General features: G+C 49.4%; 2 protein-coding genes across 5 annotated transcripts in view; one reads left to right on the plus strand and one right to left on the minus strand.

Moving 5' to 3' along the window:
• Nucleotides 1–1683, minus strand: part of mboat2a (membrane bound O-acyltransferase domain containing 2a) — a 30854-nt gene extending 29171 nt beyond the window's left edge. For both annotated transcript variants that reach the window (XR_003933556.1, XM_030116882.1), the window contains exon 1: nucleotides 1461–1683. Coding sequence is in view for 1 of the 2 variants with exons in the window: in XM_030116882.1 (XP_029972742.1) it covers nucleotides 1461–1682 (222 nt within the window). In the remaining variant the exon portion in view is untranslated. The remainder of the gene's footprint in view (nucleotides 1–1460) is intronic.
• Nucleotides 1684–12657: 10974 nt separating this feature from the next.
• The window catches only part of asap2a (ArfGAP with SH3 domain, ankyrin repeat and PH domain 2a), a 33541-nt gene continuing 28775 nt past the window's right edge, over nucleotides 12658–17423 (plus strand). For all 3 annotated transcript variants that reach the window (XM_030116852.1, XM_030116853.1, XM_030116854.1), the window contains exon 1: nucleotides 12658–13121. In XM_030116852.1, the coding sequence (XP_029972712.1) occupies nucleotides 12996–13121 (126 nt within the window). In that variant the 5' untranslated portion in view covers nucleotides 12658–12995. The remainder of the gene's footprint in view (nucleotides 13122–17423) is intronic.

Here is a 17423-nt window from a genome sequence, read left to right on the forward strand (position 1 = left end):
GCAGCTCCGTCAGCAGCCACTGAGCCGTCAGCGGCACCGGCCCACAGCGGCTGACAAACCACGCCGCAATACCCGCACCATCCAGAGGGGGCAGTGCAGCGATGAGACACGTTTAAAAGACGACAGCGCAAGAAGAAGTTCTTGGTGATCATCAGAATGTCTGAAGACCAAAACAAGAACAGAAGCATGATGGTTCCACCTTCTGGAAATCAGAAATGAGTCAATAAATCACAAGCAGCTGCTGTTTTCTTCAAGGTCCCACAGAAACACTCTGCCGGTCAACCAGTCTGAACTCAACCTGACCCAGGAGGAGACGATGGAGTTAAAACACTGTGAATGCTGTGTCTGAATGCGAGCTTGGTCCTTTTTTTTGTTAGATTCTACCAAGTAGCTACCGCTAACGCTAGCCCCTGCTGATGTGAAGGCCTCTTCATCGTCCAACAGGAAAAGTCCCATCCTGACGTCGGCCAGCAACAGAAAAACTACTGAGTTTCAGTCTGGATATTTCACACTCTGGGAAGAAGCTGCGTGAACTCATGGGCCACGCCCCTCCATGTTAGGCCACGCCCCTTCCTATAAGGCCACGCCCCTCTCAGTGTTATTTCCCCTCATGATGTCACGAAGGGAAAATCTCTGAATCTGCTGTTTGAGCTCAGATTCACTAGAAAGAAGATCCAGTGAGGGAGAAGACACTTTCTTCACCTCTGGAGTCTCAAACAGGACATGGAGACACTGATTACGGTTAGAAAAAGCTTTAGAAAGACAATTTTACATAATGAGACCTTTAAAACAATGAAAGAAGATGAACATTATTCCTGTTTCCAAGGTCAAACCAAAGCGACCAAAGCGTACCCTCTCTGGGGGCCGCTTCTGGCCCACCGACTGCATGTTGACACCCCTGCTGTGTGAATGGGATTTGTGCGAGTGTGTGTGAGTGTGTGTGTGTGTGTGGAAATGCACCTCTGTCAGAATAAAGCCTGGTGTGTTGCTCAGGAGCTTGGTGTTTTGGGTTTTGTGTCTCCTCCGGCAGAGGAAGCGCCCCTCGCTGCAGGGCTCCCCGGGATGCCTCCCAGCAGCAGGGCCCGACGGGAGGCGCGGAGCCGGAGAGCGGGACAGAGGAGAGGGGGACAATGAGAGCGCTCCGGTCTGCACCTCTGGATCGGGCTCTCCCAGACAAAGGGCATTAGCTCCCGGTAGCCTGGCTCTCCCCGGCCCTCCCGTGATCGCCCCCGCCGCCGACACTCTGCCCTTCTCTCCTCCCGTTTTCCCCCCGAATCCGCAATGGACCGATGCTAAGCTAACGTCTGGTCCCGGCGGCGATGCGCAGCGGCCGCGGGGCGGACGGAGCGTCGCCCACGGAGGCGTCGCTGGCCCCGGGTCCAGCTGTGAGGGGGGGCGGGGGGGGGGGGGGGGGGGGGGGGGGGGGGGGACCGGGTCCACCGCCCGAGCCGAACACGTACCTGGTCCAGAGGCAGATTGATGATCTCGCTGATGGGCTGCAGCAGAGTGGACCCGGTGCAGGACGCCGTCGTGTGGGTGGCCATGCTGGGACGCGGCGCGGGGGGGTCGATCCTCGGAGAGCTCGGAGTGTCGGGGTGATGAGCGGGGAAGAGCTGCTCCACAGCCGCCGCTGCGCTGCTGTTGTTGCGACGTGCTGGACGCTTGTCATCCACGGCACACATCCAACAAAGACGAGCGAGGCGGGGCGAGAGCGTTCCGGGCCCCGACGCGGCGCTCCGCCCCCCGCCGGCGCCAGCTTTCACTTTTTAATCCACGCAAAAACACTCCTTTATTACAGTTCACGCTCTATTACTGACAAATTCAGAATCCCATATATTTGTATTTTTTATTCATACTGCGGCAGGTGTGATCGGTTTGAACTGACAGATGAAATTAGTAATTTTTTTATCCTCCACCTGCACAAAGAAATTAAACGCATCGGATTTGGTTTGAGTACAAACTATCAGACTTTATCGTGATTTTGTTGCTGTTTGACTTAATTGCTAATGTTAAACTGACTGTTTCATTCAAAGAGGCACATTGCATAATTGTATTATTATTCCTGCTCATTTTCATTCAGAAGTTTGCAAACGTTCAATGTTGTATTGAATTGATTTATCATTTGCCAAAAAATGACTTAATGCAACTGTCTACCTCACTCACTCAAAGCAACAACAATTACTATTGTGACCCCTTTAAAATATAGTAATTATTATTATTACTGATTCTGAATACATAAGGTATATTAATTGCTAAATTGTCTAAACTCTAAATTGTTCATTTTATTTTTTTAAAAAAGACAAAGGGGTTTTTTGTGTGTTTTGTGCTTTGTCATATCAAAGTAAACTGAGATGTTCTGAGATTTAAGTCAGAATAGAAATGATTAAAATGACTTTATTTGGTTGGCATTAATCTTATTTGCTGAATACATATTCAATATGTTTTTCTTCTTTAAAAAAAATCTAATTAAATATTTGTAGTTTACAGAGATTAATATAAACTTCTATCATCTAAGGTGGGTTCACACTAGATTGAATCTTTTTTCCAGGTCTCTAAATACATGAGGCTGGAATTAAGGAATTAAATAGTTTAGATGTTCATTACTGAGGACGTTAGGAACCAAAACTGTGTTATTATCCAGTCTGAAGTGAGAGCAGGGTCGATGGGCTGGCTGTTCGGAGTGAACACTGAGGCGTGAATCCTCTTGCAGCCAGAGACTCTTTGATGACAGTAAAAATGGAGAGATGGCGGCCCGGCCCTCCACAGTGATCCTCTGTTTTCTCCACATGTGAGCAGAAGTGAGAGCATCAAAATCCTTCCGGGCACTGCCGGCGGTGGCTCGAAGGAAGATTTCACTGCGATATTAACAATCCTGCACGAGCTGCTGGAAAACCTCACTGCACGTGAAGGGGGAAGTATGACGTCACAGAGGCAAATCACAGACAGATCATAATAATACCCTCCTCTATGGATCAAAATACCCTCCTCTATAGATCAAAATACCCTCCTCTATAGATCATAATACCCTCCTATGTAGATCATACAAATACCCTCCTATAAAAGTCATTATGCCGTCCTATCTAGATCTCTAATACCCATATAATCATAATACTCTTAGATCATATTAATACCCTCCTATATACTGTAGATCATATTACTGTTATTATTACATATTATATTATTATTACACCCATTACTATTTAGATCATAATACCCTTTTATATAGATCACAATATCCTCTTAAATAGATCATAATAATATCATCATATACGTTTCATGATAATACCTTCCTATGTAGATCATATGACCTTTATCATAATACATTTTCTTTATGGATCATAATACCCTTTTATGTACAGTAGATCATGATCGCCTACTATATAAACCAAATTACCCTCCTCTATAGATCATAAGATTTCACCTATCATGAACTGAGGTGAACCCAAAAGCAGATCACGACCCATTCAGAGTCAGTAGCAGGTTTATTAAAGAGGACGTATTATGCTATTTTTCAGTCACGTCATATCGGTCTCAGAAGCGAAAAAAACATAGTACTTAAGTTTGTTCGCCCCAAATTCATCCTTTGTTCGGAGTTTCAGCGGTCTAACAAGTGACTCTGAGGAGCCCTCCTCAGAACAGGTTGTTTCTGAGCCTGCGAACTCAGACTCGACGGTTTCAGCAGCCATTTTCACAAAATGTGTTGTAGCAAGACAGGGAGGAAACAGACAGTTTTCAAATTTAAACTTCGTAATGAGGCTACGGCAACATACACTGCTATAAGACACTCTTCACAAAGTGAAAAAAGCAGAATATGTCCCCTTCAAAGGTGCATTAAGGAGTTTTACAACCTTAAAAATACTTATTTTCCACCATAAACATGTTACACATTTTTAATGATGTGTACAATGTGCCCTGACATATTCATTACAAGTACCTCTAACAGCGCTAAACTGTCACTTGAAAGTTGCAGTGCCGGTCGGGCACCAGCATTTTGTCCGCCATTACTCCGCCAGATGCTTAGTGAGCAACAACTGAGCAGGATCTTCCAGGAAGTCAGAACAGACTGGCTTCTAGCACTGCCACAGCTCCACACAGACTCCACCAGGGAAAAGAAACTTACATTTTACTTGAACGCTACTAAACGAGCGAAGACGGAGTTCCCCTCTTCCGTGCACGCGAGCCACAGGGACGAGTTTTTCCACTAAGCTGCATTACGCCCAAGGCCTGCAGGGGGCGCTGTTTCACATAAAACGTGCAAACTCCTTAAAGCTCGTGTCGGAGTTTTGAAAGAGAGAGGTTTCTTTTTTTAATCCAACATCTCAGGCTCCGCCCTCCCTCTGCTTTCATGAGCGACCAAGCCACGCCCCTTTAATTGTGCACGCTATTATCCGTCGGGTGAAAATGAGAGCCTCCGAGTCCTACAGCATCCTCCATGTTCAGCCGTTTCCGGTGGATGTTCAGCAGACAGTGGATATATCCGAGGTGAGCGCGGCGGCTGCTGCGTTGCTAACTCTCCTCTGCCTGGGCGAGCGGCCAGACGCTGCGTGCACAGTTTGATTGACAGCACGAGAACGCGGAAGCTCGAAATCTATTGGCTGACGCTGACCGGCGCTTTTTCAGATAACATGGGGGTCTATGAGACGAAGGCGGGGCTTATAAATAAATTTTTATATTGCTTTATGCTAATATTGTAGTATCGAACCAGACGGAAACATTTAAGCTCTGTTGAAAAATGATACATACATTGGAAACGAACGGAAACTCCGGACACGAGCTTTAAGGCACCTTTAAGGCAGACAGGTCTTCAGGGGTAATTAAAGTCAGAGTCTAAGGCCAGAAAAACACAGTTCAGTACATCCAGAGTGTCAATAATGTGAACTTTATACACATCAACACAGAAGGAGCAGAACCTCCAAACCCAGAGAACAAACATCAGGTCCCTCAGCCCACCTGGCCTCAGAGAGACAGGAGGAAGGAGGAAGGATAGAAAGACAGATGAGAGCCATGAGGTGGAGCAGACAGACCCAGAAGACCTGTGGAGGGGAGGCGGGACAGGGAGGACAGGAGGAGGACCAGAGAGGGTCCTGCCTGGACCCCTGAAGATCACCAGAAAACCCCCGATCATCAGAGACATGGATCAGGGGTGTGAAACATATGGCTTGTGGACCAACACAAGTACACCAGAGAGTGGAACCTGGTCCCCTGCAATGTGCGGAAGCTACAAGGAAAACTGTAAAGTGTGATTTCTATCCAGAGAGCAGCAGTTCCTCCCTCGTGAAGCCGGTGGTTTGATTCTGGAGTCTCTCCGCTGGTTTTATGATGTGGGAAATCAAATGAAAGTCTCCTCCAGCAGAGCGATCACACTGCTCCATGATCTGATTATCAGCAGAGGGCATTTCTTGGAAGAAGCAGAGGAAGTCGACCAGCTGAGGAGGAGTCGGGAGCATGTTCACTCTGATACATAGCGCCATCTAGTGGATGCTGATTCTCATCCTCCACCTTCATATTTTACACACTCTGGCCTCAGAATCATGTCTGATACGCTTCAACCTGCCTTTGCTGTGGAATCTGTGTGAATTCCGTGCTGTGATTATTTATTCAGTCCATCATGTCTGCTTCTTTCTCAGAGGATAAAACCTCACATGTTCGGCCTGCAGCTGTTTGTACTTCATTCCAGAATCCAACAGAGGGCAGCTCTCACCCGCAGTACAAACTGACTCAGACTCACCAGGAAGGAGAGTCACTGTGTTTATAGTGAGGTTTAAAAGCAATACGTGTACATTTAAACGATTAATTATCTTATTGTCTCAGCGTCAGGATCACAGCAGCACTCTTTTCTTCTCTCTCTTTTTCAGCCCAGCTCTCCATCTCCCATCCTGCACTGCATGGAGGAATGACTCAGAGCTTCTTGTCTGGTTTTTCCTGCTGTAAATGTACAATTTCAATTATTCATCTATCACCGGTTGTGTCTTAGATTTTTTTTTAAGGCTGCGCAAAATGTAAAAAGTTAAAATCCTTCCTTCAGATATCAAAGAAGAGCAGACAGCATGAAGCAGCAGGCTGAGCGTCTCTCTGCCTCCGGGCCACACACACGGTGTGTGAGGGTTATTAGAAGGTATTGATGAATGTATTAATGCTGATCATCTCTGGAGGCTGCTTCTGTCAACACACACTCACACACACTCACACACACTCTCAGCAGGCACTTCATGTACTACAGCTCTTATATAACCACAATCAATCATTCATAACCCACTGGAACACACACACACACACACACACACACACACACACACAGGACCACAGATAGAAACACAGACCGTGTGTTAACACACTCTCAATCATGTTGGACGATTCTGGGTTTTTTTTTTTTTCTTGTTCTTTTCAGTGATTTTCAGTCAAACTCTTCATCATGAGGAAAGAAACACTTCATTCAGCTGGGACTGTCATGGAAACCCCTCCTCTTCCTCCATCCTCTCCCTCCCTGCTCCATCTTCTTCCTCTGCCTCCCTCATCTTCAGCTTCCTCCCTGCTCCATCTTCTTCCTCTTCCTTCCCACTCCATCCTCTTCCTTGTCCTCCATGCTCCGTTTTCTTCCTCCCTGCTCCATCCTCCTCCGCCTCCCCCTCCTCCTCCTCCTCCTCCTCCTCCTCCTCCTCCAGAGACCCGGTGCAGCTCCGGACTCCCCAGCTGGAGTTTGGGGGTTAAACTGAATCCCCAGACCGGAGGGTGCTTCTTTAAATAGCAGGGGTCTGCAGGGACGTGCACGGAGTGTTGATGTGCCACAGCAGGCCGAAGAGCTCGCAACAATTCCTCCATTCTACATGTTGAGAGAACCTCCTGGTTTCACTGCAGAATGAAGTCCATTAAAATGACACGGAGGCTTCTTGAAAACAACGGCGAAACGCCCGAAAGGCAGGAAGTCCGCAGTCAGGTGGGTCGCTAAAGGCAGAGCTCAGTCTGACGCAGGTCTATTAACCATCGTCCGCTCTGTGGACACTGGAACAACGGAGTGTGGTGATTTGGACGATGGAGTCCTCGAAGTGGAAGAAGAGGCAGAAAAGTTCAGTTTTTAAAAGTTATCCACCTAAATACTGCTGACTGCTGCAGATTTTGACGTTTGACCTGATTTTGTCCTTTATTCACCCAGAGAGCCGGTGGAACCGTAGACGGAGAATTAATATTTAATTGAGTGCGTTATAAAAGAAGACAGATTCCTGTCGGGTCAGCAGAGACTCCGTCCTGTTCCGGGTTCTCTCTGCAGACGAGTCCTCGTCTCGCCGCTCGCCGCCAGGGGGGGGGGGGGGGCAGCCATGGAGGGCAGCCATGGAGGGCTGGGATTTCAGAGATCATTATCACTTTGGAGGGTGTTTGTGTCGTTGTCCGGTGGTTAGCAGCTAATATCCTGTGGAGCACACAGAGGGGGGGTGGACAGAGTGAACTGGGAGCTTCAGCAGAGCAGGACGGGATGGGGGGATTGGGGGGGGGGGGCAGGTTGACACGGCGCCTGTCAGGTCATAATGAAGAATGGAGGCCAAACCCTGAGAGGACTCATGATTACTGTGAGAGCCTCTCAGAGCTAATGACGACGGCGAGGCAGCTGCAGGGCTGATCATCACTCAGTGGGGGGGGGGGGGGCTCCAGGCCAGCCTCCGCTCTGAGGCATCCTTCAGCCTGCCAAGGTGAAACTCTCCTCTGTTTTCAGTGTGAAGTCGTGGAAAGGAGCTTAAAAACTGGAGCGGTGAATTGTTTGATGACCTCTTGACCTCCTGCAGATGCCGGACCGGACCGTAAATCTCGGCCGGCCGCGCCGGACGGAGCGATTTCAATCTGCAGCCGCTGATTGATTCCCATTGATTGATCATTGTGTGAGGGACTCCAGCTCTGACCTTTGAACCTGCTGGAACTCTCAGCTGGCATGAGGGGAAAGTGTGAGGCGGACTGAAAACGCTCTGCCGAGTGAGGAAAACACCGAGCAGCTATGAAGCGAGACGGAGACAGGAGGGATGAAAGAAGGAGTTTAGAATTCACTTCAGTTCAGCATGGAGGGAGGGAGACTCCCTGACAGGCAGCAGACTGCAGCAACACTTCAGACTCACGTCTGGACACACCTCCTGAGCGTCTTCAGCCTCTCCTCACAGCCACATCACCATTAACAAGAAAGAGGAAAAGCTCCATCTATCATAGAGTAACTCATTTTTGGTTTGTTTTTCCTTTAAATAATCTTAAATTTAATCTGTCAGTAATCAGGCGCTGCAGGTTATGTCCTTTGTAATAAGCTTTTAGTTAAAATGAATTCCAGACACTGTCACTGACAATGTTTAGCCGTGAAATTCATTCAGGAATCCAGCATGAACGAACATTTGGAGGTTTTCTTTCCTGCCGTATCATTTCCTGAAGGATTCCTGGACTTCAGCAGCAGCCGAGCTCCTGATCAACACAGCAGACACATTAAAACAAATTCCATCGGGAGGCTGCTGTTAGCAGAAGACGTTTCCTCCTCCTCAGCTTCAGGTGCAGGATGGTTGCAATTAGTTGCAAATAATTGGGAACAAAGCAGTCATTCAGGGCTCCTCTTCCTGCTGGACGGTGACGCTGTCCCACCTGTTACACAACCATGAAGTCATGGTTTGGAAAAAGTGACGGGGTCCCGTCCTGTGCAGCGGCGCTCGGCTGCTGACGCTCAGGCCGAGACGCCAGATCAGTGGAGCTGCCGGCTGCTCGCTCGGACCAGAGGACGGCTGCAGGGACACGCCCTGCGCTTCCCTGCTCGCAATGCAAATCGCCAACGTCTCTTCCAAGAGGGTCTCTTTGTTCGCCGCCACATCTGCTTCAGGCCATTGTTCTGCCAGCATCTGCCGCTTGAATTCGGCCTCAGCTCCTGTTTACTTCCTGCTTCAGCTTCACAGCAACAAATCGAGGAATTACTGTTTAGCAAAGGTCATTAAAAGACGCACATGAGCCTGATTTCTGACTTGTTGCTGGTGTCTGTAGTTTGCATGCAGAGGAGAAGAAGAAGCGTTCTGCTGTCAAAGAGGCGTCTGTTCAGTTCAGTAAAGCTGCTCACAGCTCTTCTTTGGGTGCTTTATCAGCCAGCTGCGACACACAACCGGGCGAGAACGGACGTTACGCAACACAGCAGAAGAAGAGTATTGATTGGCGTGAAAGCTCCATTCTCTGGTGACACAGCTGTGTTTCCCCTGGTGAGGATCGAACCCTGCACACACAGCGCCACTGTTCCAGGTGTTTGACCCCATATTCCACCGCCGATCCTCTCCAGAGGCGAAGAGACGAGCGAGCTTTTCCTCTCCGCGCCGTCGAGTCTCCGTGTGAGGAATGAAAACCTGCGTTTGTTCAGCAGACTGAAAATATGAAGTCATGTCAGCAGTGAGGGGCTGCGTCTGTACAGCAGATGTCCGTGTGTGTGTGTGTGTGTGTGTGTGTGTGTGTGTGTGTGTGTGTGTGTGTGTGTGTGTGTGGGTCAGCCTGGGTCCCGGCCTCTTCGTTTCGCAGCTTGCCAGGAGACGGTGCGGAGCTGAAAGAATGTGTGAACGCTGCCCGGCTGCCCGGGGTTTCTGCCCGGCTATTTCTACCCGCGGCGGTCCCGGCAGGCCTGAACGAGCTGGGAAAACATCAGCACATTTCTCACCCAGAGTCCCGGGAACAGCACGGCGCGCTCAGGAAGCCAGAGCTGTTGTTTTATTCCAGGCTGCTGGTGCCACGGGAGAAAAACCTCCCGGCTCTGGCATTACCTAATGGCTGAAACCTCTCCGTCCCTGCCTCCAGTCCTCAGGATCCGGGGAATCACAGACCCTCCATTTCTGGTTTTAAACTCGGAGCTTTAAAAACACACAAAGGATGAAGATCTAACAGCAAAAGTCACCAGAAAGGGTCTGGAAGTCCAGTATTTCCTGTTTGATGACAGCAGCCGTGGATCAGCTGTCTGTCTCCACCACCTGACGCTTCTGTCCCCTTTACTGAAGGAGCGTCTCAGTAATCCTGAATCACTCCGTCCTGCTGCGTCAACACGAGTGTCAGTAGACTTTCCACACCTTCCCACAGTGACGGTCATGTTTCATACACACTCGCCCTGAACGTGAGCACACACTGGATGTCTAGAGGTGGAAAGAACGACGACAGACACAGCTCTGATCAAGCCCTGCAGAGCAGACCACTGTTCTTCAGAAACATGAAGGATTCAAACCAGTCACCCGGGACAAAAGCAACACTGTCACTGCAGCAAAGTCCAGGAAGGAATGCTGGGAGGAAATTACTGCTAACTCAGTGAGATCATCCCATTTTAATTCAGGGTACGATATGAAGAGACAGAACTCTGATCAGTGAGTCTTGATGCCAGCAGACGTTCAGAACAGAACCTCCTCAGTGCTCTTCCTTTCAGTTCTTCTGAGGCTCAGCTCCCCCTGTTAGAACCTTTTCTGCTGGAATAACCGTGCTGGCTACAGCTGTGGTTCCTTGATTTCCTGTTGCTGCAGTTCTGCCATGTGGCACCATTATTATTATTAACGTCATTGCTTCAGATTAAATCCTCGTGGAGCTAAACGGATGTGGGAACGAGTGAAGAACAAGAACAGAAACCTCCTTCAGAGCTCAGCGACGAGGATTTATTTCATTATGTCAAAGGATTTCCTCCCTCGTATCTTTTATCTTCTGGTTCCACTGTTCCTAAAAGCTGAAACAGTGGCTCGCTATGCGGTCTGTCTCTCACTAATTACCCCTTCACGCAATCTTTTGACAGATTGTAATTGAATTTCTGTTCATTTCTTTCCCTTCTCTTTATATAACTAACAGTCCTGCACTGATGCAGTCAGACAGTAATTGAAGCTTTGGTTACACAAAAACAAAAAGCTTCTGTGGTAAGGAATAATCTGATGGAGAGTTTTTGCTGATGGAGTGGATGTGCTACCTGGACTTTCTACAGCTGATACTCAGAAATGATCCCTTCATCAACAAAACCATGTTTACAGGCAAAACAAAGTTCCTCAATTAGACACGGAGACAGCAGAGGACGTGTGTCCTCTGGGATGGTGCAGGATGCTCTCCTCCGTCTCTCACTTCACTGCTCCTGCCGTGGACACGGTGCTGCCTTCAGGGGCTGTCGGAAATATTGGCACTGCAGCCTGCTTCAGACTGGAGGTGCTGCGGGGTTTAACAGATTTCACCAGCAGTCAGTTTGTAAGACTTGTAAGTTACTCATTTCTGTAAAAGACATTTACTATGAGAGATGTGTGGCCTGAAACGGCTTCTTTGTTAGCCTGGGATCAGCTCGGGTAAAAAGCATAGAAACAAAATACAAAATGCAAAATACAGCCTATGAATTCAGACGTGCTACTCTGACATTAGACTTTGACGAATTCGATTGTTATTCTGCTTAATTTTGCTTTAGTGCCTATTCAACGGTGAATCCAAAAAGGTGAAATAACATGATGAAATAGCTAATTTTTTTCTTATTTCATATTCAGCCTGACATCTTCTTATTACTTACAAATGTTTAGCCAATAAACAAAAAAATAAAATGTCATGTTTAATTTTTAACATAATTCTAGCTTGTGAATAAAAAAGTAAGGTATTTTCTAACATGAATAGTTTCTTTCATTTTCAACTACAGTTATGACAATCTAAGTAAAAGAGTTCAATTAAAATAAAATAATGTTCCACTTTTCTGAGATGCACGTGTATAAGAATAATGGAAAAATGATAATTCACCAATTTAAAGTTTTAACAAAATTTTAAATCGGTCTCTAGATGATGTTCTGAACTATTTAAGTATATTCAAGATTTCTCAAGACGCCACTTTATATATTTCTAAACAGAAAAAAAAGGCATTATGTTTCTTAGTTGATGAAGATTCAGTTATATGGAAGACGACTGGGTGTACCCCCACCCCCCCTCCAAAAAAAAAAAAAAAAAATCTTGGTAACAAAGGTTTCTGTTCAGATTATTCTGACAATTTTCCCCTCAGAATTATTTGGGCTTTTTTATGATTAAAATTACAATCCTACCTCGAGTCAAATCTGATTGATGGAACAGTTGGAGACATGTGTCTTTGTAAATTGGGGGAAAAAAAATAAAACATTTTGTATACGAGTAAGTCTGGATAAATAATCAGAAAAGCGAGAATGTTGTGTTAAATGTCTGTTTTCTGACTATTTATCTTTATCTTTATCTTTCGAAAGGTTAAAGTAAGAATTCTAAGTTTAGTACAAATGTCAGTTTTTTTTCCAATATAATGGTCATAATTCTGTCCTCTCAAAGGTTTATCTTTGATTAAAAAAAAAAAAAAAGTTTTTCTGAATAAGCTTGAAGCCAGAATCCTGACTTTTTTCCCTCTGAATCCTGACTTGTTTTTCATCTTAGAGTCCAGAGATTTGGGGGGGGGGCAACCCAAAGCATCAATATTTCTGGATGACCTCGTGACCTCTGCCTTTAAGGTGTGATGAAGTAGAATTCACTTTTCTCCCAAAAAAGAAACAAGTTTCCGAGCAGCACCTGAAGGCAGCATGCGGTCACGCCTCCTCCGAGTGCTGATTGGCTGTCCGGGAGCGGCCGCGGCCTCCCATTGGCTGCCGCGGGTCCAGTGAGTCCCCTCCTCTACCTTTGTCAGCTCGTGCGCTCCCGTTGAAACGGCCGCTCGTTGTTTCCCGGGACTCGCAGGAAGGAGAAGTTCCCCCGGGCCGGACGCGGGGAGAAGGACACGCAGCGCGGAGAAGCAGCCTCTGCAGCGGAACGAGGCGGGCCGTGAAGCCGGGAGGGGTTCCACCGAGCCGTCACCCTGCGGCCGCAGCCCGGATCGAGCCCGCAGCCCACCGGGGAATGACTCCTCCACACCCAGGGATGGTTTACTGCCCGCGGGGACCTTCACGCACGCTGCCGCCGCCGCTCTGAACTGCCCTCCCCGCTCAGCCCCGCGCGCCACGAGAGCCTCCAACTTCACGCGCTTCCTCGTTCCTCGTCGGCGTAATTAAAGGGATTTAAGCATGCCGGACCAGATCACGGTTTCAGAGTTTGTGGCGGAGACGAATGAGGACTATAAATCCCCCACCGCGTCCAACTTCACCACCAGGATGTCCCACTGCCGGAACACCGTGTCTGCTCTGGAGGAGGTGAGTGCGGAGGACGAAGCATCCAGAACCCAGACCCTGCTTCCATGACAGGGGCGGATCCAGGGGATCTGCAGCAGGGGGGGCAGGAGGGCCGGGGGGGGTCTGCCTTTAACCCTGCAGGTTAATCCAGTTGTTCCTTTACGGTTTTCTTGTGCAGGATGTGCTCTTTATGACACAAACTTCTCTTATTTTCTCATCAACACTGATGTTTTGGATCATTAACCTTCAAAAATCCTCCGGTTGACCCTGCAGCACGCTGAAGGTGTTTTACTGAGTGGACTAAAGGGTTAATATCCACACCACCGAGTGGGAGTGAGTTCATGACCCCGAAGAATTAAAGCAGGATTTAACCTTCATGTAAAAACAACCCAGGTCTTTCAGTGTGAGGACTGATGAGCAGGTCATTTGACTCTGTTAGTTTACTCTGAAAAATCAGCTGAAGCTGACTTTATTGTTGCAGACTGGTTGGTCGGGCACCTGGTCTCTGGTTCACCTGTCTGGTTCTGATGCTCATGCTTCTCCCAATAAATCAGCCATGAAGTTCAGATGAAGTACTTCCTCTGGGGGGCCGGATTGGAGCTGCTGCCGGTCCCATTTTGGCCCCCGTGCCATATGTTTGACGCCTGTGTTTTGTTCCTCAGTTGGCTGAGGACTGGTCCAGGTTGTGGAGGTCGTCAGGAGGAAGGTGACTTCCTCTTCACCCCCCCCTCACTGCTTGTAGTTTCCCTGGTTTGTGTTTGAGGGGCGTCTCCTCGCCCCGCCTGAGTAAAAATAGAAGCCCCCCAGGAGCAGCTCGCCGGGTTTTCTGTGTTAGTGTGTCTCCGAGCGGTGGAGACGGCTGAGCGGGGCAGTGAGAGAGTCGTCTCCGCCGGGAATCGAGCCGTGTTTCCAGGCGTGGGGCTCTGCCTGAAGCCTCCATCGCTCTCAGGTGCTGCGGTCGGCCCGCCTCACTCCCAGCTCGGTCTGGAAGGATTCCAGTTTTCACTGAGGACCAGGATCAATAAACGTGTGGATGTTATCACTTCTGTTTCTTCTAGAACTGAAGCTGTGAACGGAGAATGATCAGAACCCTTTGCTTTGGTGAAGTGATTGGTGCTTTTAATTTGAAATGATGCTCCTGATAAGCCATTTTTTAGTGCTTTATCCCAGCGTGAAGCTGTGCTGAGTGGACGTCTTGTTCTATTTTCTCTTGTTCTTCTAAAATCATCACTTTTCAGTTCGAGATGAAACTGTGTGAATGTGTTCCTGTTTCTGAACTTGAGGCAGACTGGTTGATCTGTCAGGCTGACTGAGACGTTGTGTGTTGTAGTAGCTTGTTGTTGTTGTTGTTGTTGTTTTGACCTCCTGCTGCTGCTCGGGGAACACAAGGCCTCATTGTTGGAGCAGCAAGCCGCTCGCCGGCTTTGGTCTGTTTGACCAATTAAACGCTGCCGAGTATGAGGAACACTTCCTGCTATTGTCTGCTGGCCTGAGTGGAATTTTAAACACACACGCTTATATGTGTGTGTGTGTGTGCAGGCGTGCAGAAGCAGCATGCATATTTAAACTTTAAAAAAAGCCCTGCCTTCTAGAATAAACCCCGGTGTTGAAGCGGCGGTGAGGAGGACGGCGTTTTCCCTCGCCGCTCTGCAGCCCGGTGTGTTTCCGTCAGCGTCTCATTCAGGCGAGGAGCTCTCGCCGGAGTCTTTAACCTTCAGCTGACGCGGGAGGACGGGCTGCGGCGGCGAGCCCGGTTCCTCTGAGGCTGTCGGGGAGGCGACGAGCAGCGCTCCTGCTTTCAGTCCAGCCCCTGAACTCACCGGCTGGTTTTACCTGCTCACTGCTTTTACGCTGATTTCAGGAGAAGATGGAAGCTGTGTAGGCCGATTTTACTGCAGAGAGACATGCATCATGCAGCAGGAGTTACTCCAGCTGAAGACGACCAGAACAGGTTTTATGGCTCAAAGATTCTCAGGAAGCCAAGGTGGATCAAACGCCTACAACAGGGAAATCCATGGAAGTCAAAGAAGAAAAGTCTCTAATGGCTTCAGAGGCTGGAAAATGTCTCCAGTTGTGTGTAAATCTTCGGTTTTGAGGCTCCAGACAGATTTAACTCGGTGTGAACTGGTGGAAACGGCTCGCAGAGTTTCTCTGATCCGTCTTCCTCAGAGCGATGCTGAACCTGCTGCCGCTGGCGGAGGACGTCCAGATTGTTTCTGTCTGGACGAGTTTAAACTGCTGGCTGCTCAGGTGTGTGTGTGTGTGTGTGTGTGTGTTCGTTTGTCAAACCACAGCAATAAAAACCAGTTTGTCCAGTCAGAGGACTCTGGGCTTTGTGTGACGACCCCCCCCCCCCCCTTCAGGATTCATTCATAAAGATCCTCCTGAGCAGCAGGAAAACAAGCTGCTGCTTTGTTTTCTGGCCTGAAGCAAAGTTTTAAAAGTTCCTCCTCTTCCACTTACTTTCTCAACTTGTTTTCCCCAGATGTCCGTTTTAAACAACTCGTCTTTACTCCACATGCGAAGTTTCCCCTTTCCTCTTTTTCCTGTTATGAAAGCAGCTGAGATAGCCGTCCTTCCTTCTTTTCACGCAGTTCAGAAGGCTGAGTGATCGGGCTGTGGGCATGGTTCTGATGCTGGGCTTTAATATTCAGACCTCTGAGCAGCTCTGGCTCCCAGCAGCGGTTTGACGGTTGGTCTGGAGTCTCCTGACAGTCCTGCTGCTCTGGTCTTGAAGGTGAGCTGTCAGGTGGAGTCCCCCCCCTCCCCCCTCCTCCTCCTCCTCCTCCTCCTCCTCCTCCAGGCCCGTGAACACCGTTAGCCTCCCGTTTACGCCTGTGTTGACACTGTTTTCACACGCCGGCCTTGGCTGCATTCCACAGTGATGAGTGTCCGGCGATACTCGGATACAGCGTGGGGCACAGCCGCCGTCCCCTCCCACGGTTCATGGTGGCGTTTCTGTTCTGCTCGTGTCAGGGTGTGTTTGGTTTACTGGGACCTCTCTCTCTGAATGAAGCCTTTTAATTAAGTTTATTTCCGTGTAAACCAGCTGCTTTGTCCGGTTTATTCATTTCTCTCAGCTGGATAACGGTTGTTAATAGCCGTCTCAGTTTTTGGCGGCGCTGTCGGACCGGGGCGGCTCGGTCCTGAAGGCTCACGTCGTGATTCTTCGGTCTGTGTATTATTTAACCCCCCAGCAGCGCGTCTCGCCGGTGTGCCGCTGTGCGCCGTGGGGTTTGGGTGTAGAGTTTAGAGTTCAGTGTCTCTGGGAGAGCGGCCTGTCCACCGGCCTGGCCCGGTCTGCCGCCTCTCTGGGACGAACATGTGAAATGAACTCCTCAGAGCCTCTGCCCGCCCGCCTGCTGCGCGTCTTGAGCTCTTCATCTCTTTATCGCGCCTCTAAGCCTTAATCTGGGGCCGCCGCTTGTTTTCTGCTCAGGCAGTTTGTCCTCCAACGCCAGACGATTTCTCACCTGGCTCTCCAGCCGCCTGTGAAGAGGCGCTCCCCCGCTTACGGCAGCGCTTCACTCCCACACAGGAAGTTCCCGGCCTCCCTCCAGGCATGGCGGGTGTTAACGGCTGCGGCCTGCTCTGGGGCGACCCCTGCCCCCCCCGACACACTGCCCAAACAGGTGGCCTGGAGGAAAGTTTTAACCAGCCTTCAGACTCTGGGATTATGGATGCAGCGACAATCCACATCTAATAGCTTTAGCGGCACACACAGGGATCTGTTAGGCCCATGTACATATGTCTGCCCCCCCCCCCCCCCCCCCCCCCCCCGTCACCCCGGAACGTCTTCAGCACACCACCTAAGAAGCTTTATACTCCCCATAATTAAAATGGGATTTCTGGCAGGATGCCCCCCCCCCCCCCCCCCCCCCCCCCCCAGGCCTGGCTGTGGTTAAAGCGCCAGCAGCAGGTTGAAGTGAAGCCAGATACACCTGTTCAGCACATCAGGCGTCGGGGCTCCTGGCTTTAATGAGGAAGAGTGTCCGGTGATTGGCGGAGGACTCACCTGGACACAGGACTCGGCCCTGTGCCTGTCGGGTCCAGATATGTGAGCTCCAGCCTCTTGCTCCTCCTCTGGGTGGAGTTAAACTGACCAGGCGATTATCACTCCTCAAAGTCCGACACACCTTTGACTTTTACGAGCGGTAAAAGTCGCGGGTGGGGCGGCGAGGCACCGCCGCCACGGAGCTCTGTTTGACCTCTCAGCTCCATCCTCACATCAGCCAGAACCTCTGAAGTCCGGTTCAGCCGAGGCGTGGGCGCCAGTACCTGTCCGGGGAGAGGGGGCGTGGTCTTGGAGAGGGGGCGTGGCCT

The sequence above is a fragment of the Salarias fasciatus genome, chromosome 19 (assembly GCF_902148845.1).
Source record: "Salarias fasciatus chromosome 19, fSalaFa1.1, whole genome shotgun sequence".
NCBI classification, from domain to species: Eukaryota; Metazoa; Chordata; class Actinopteri; order Blenniiformes; family Blenniidae; genus Salarias; species Salarias fasciatus.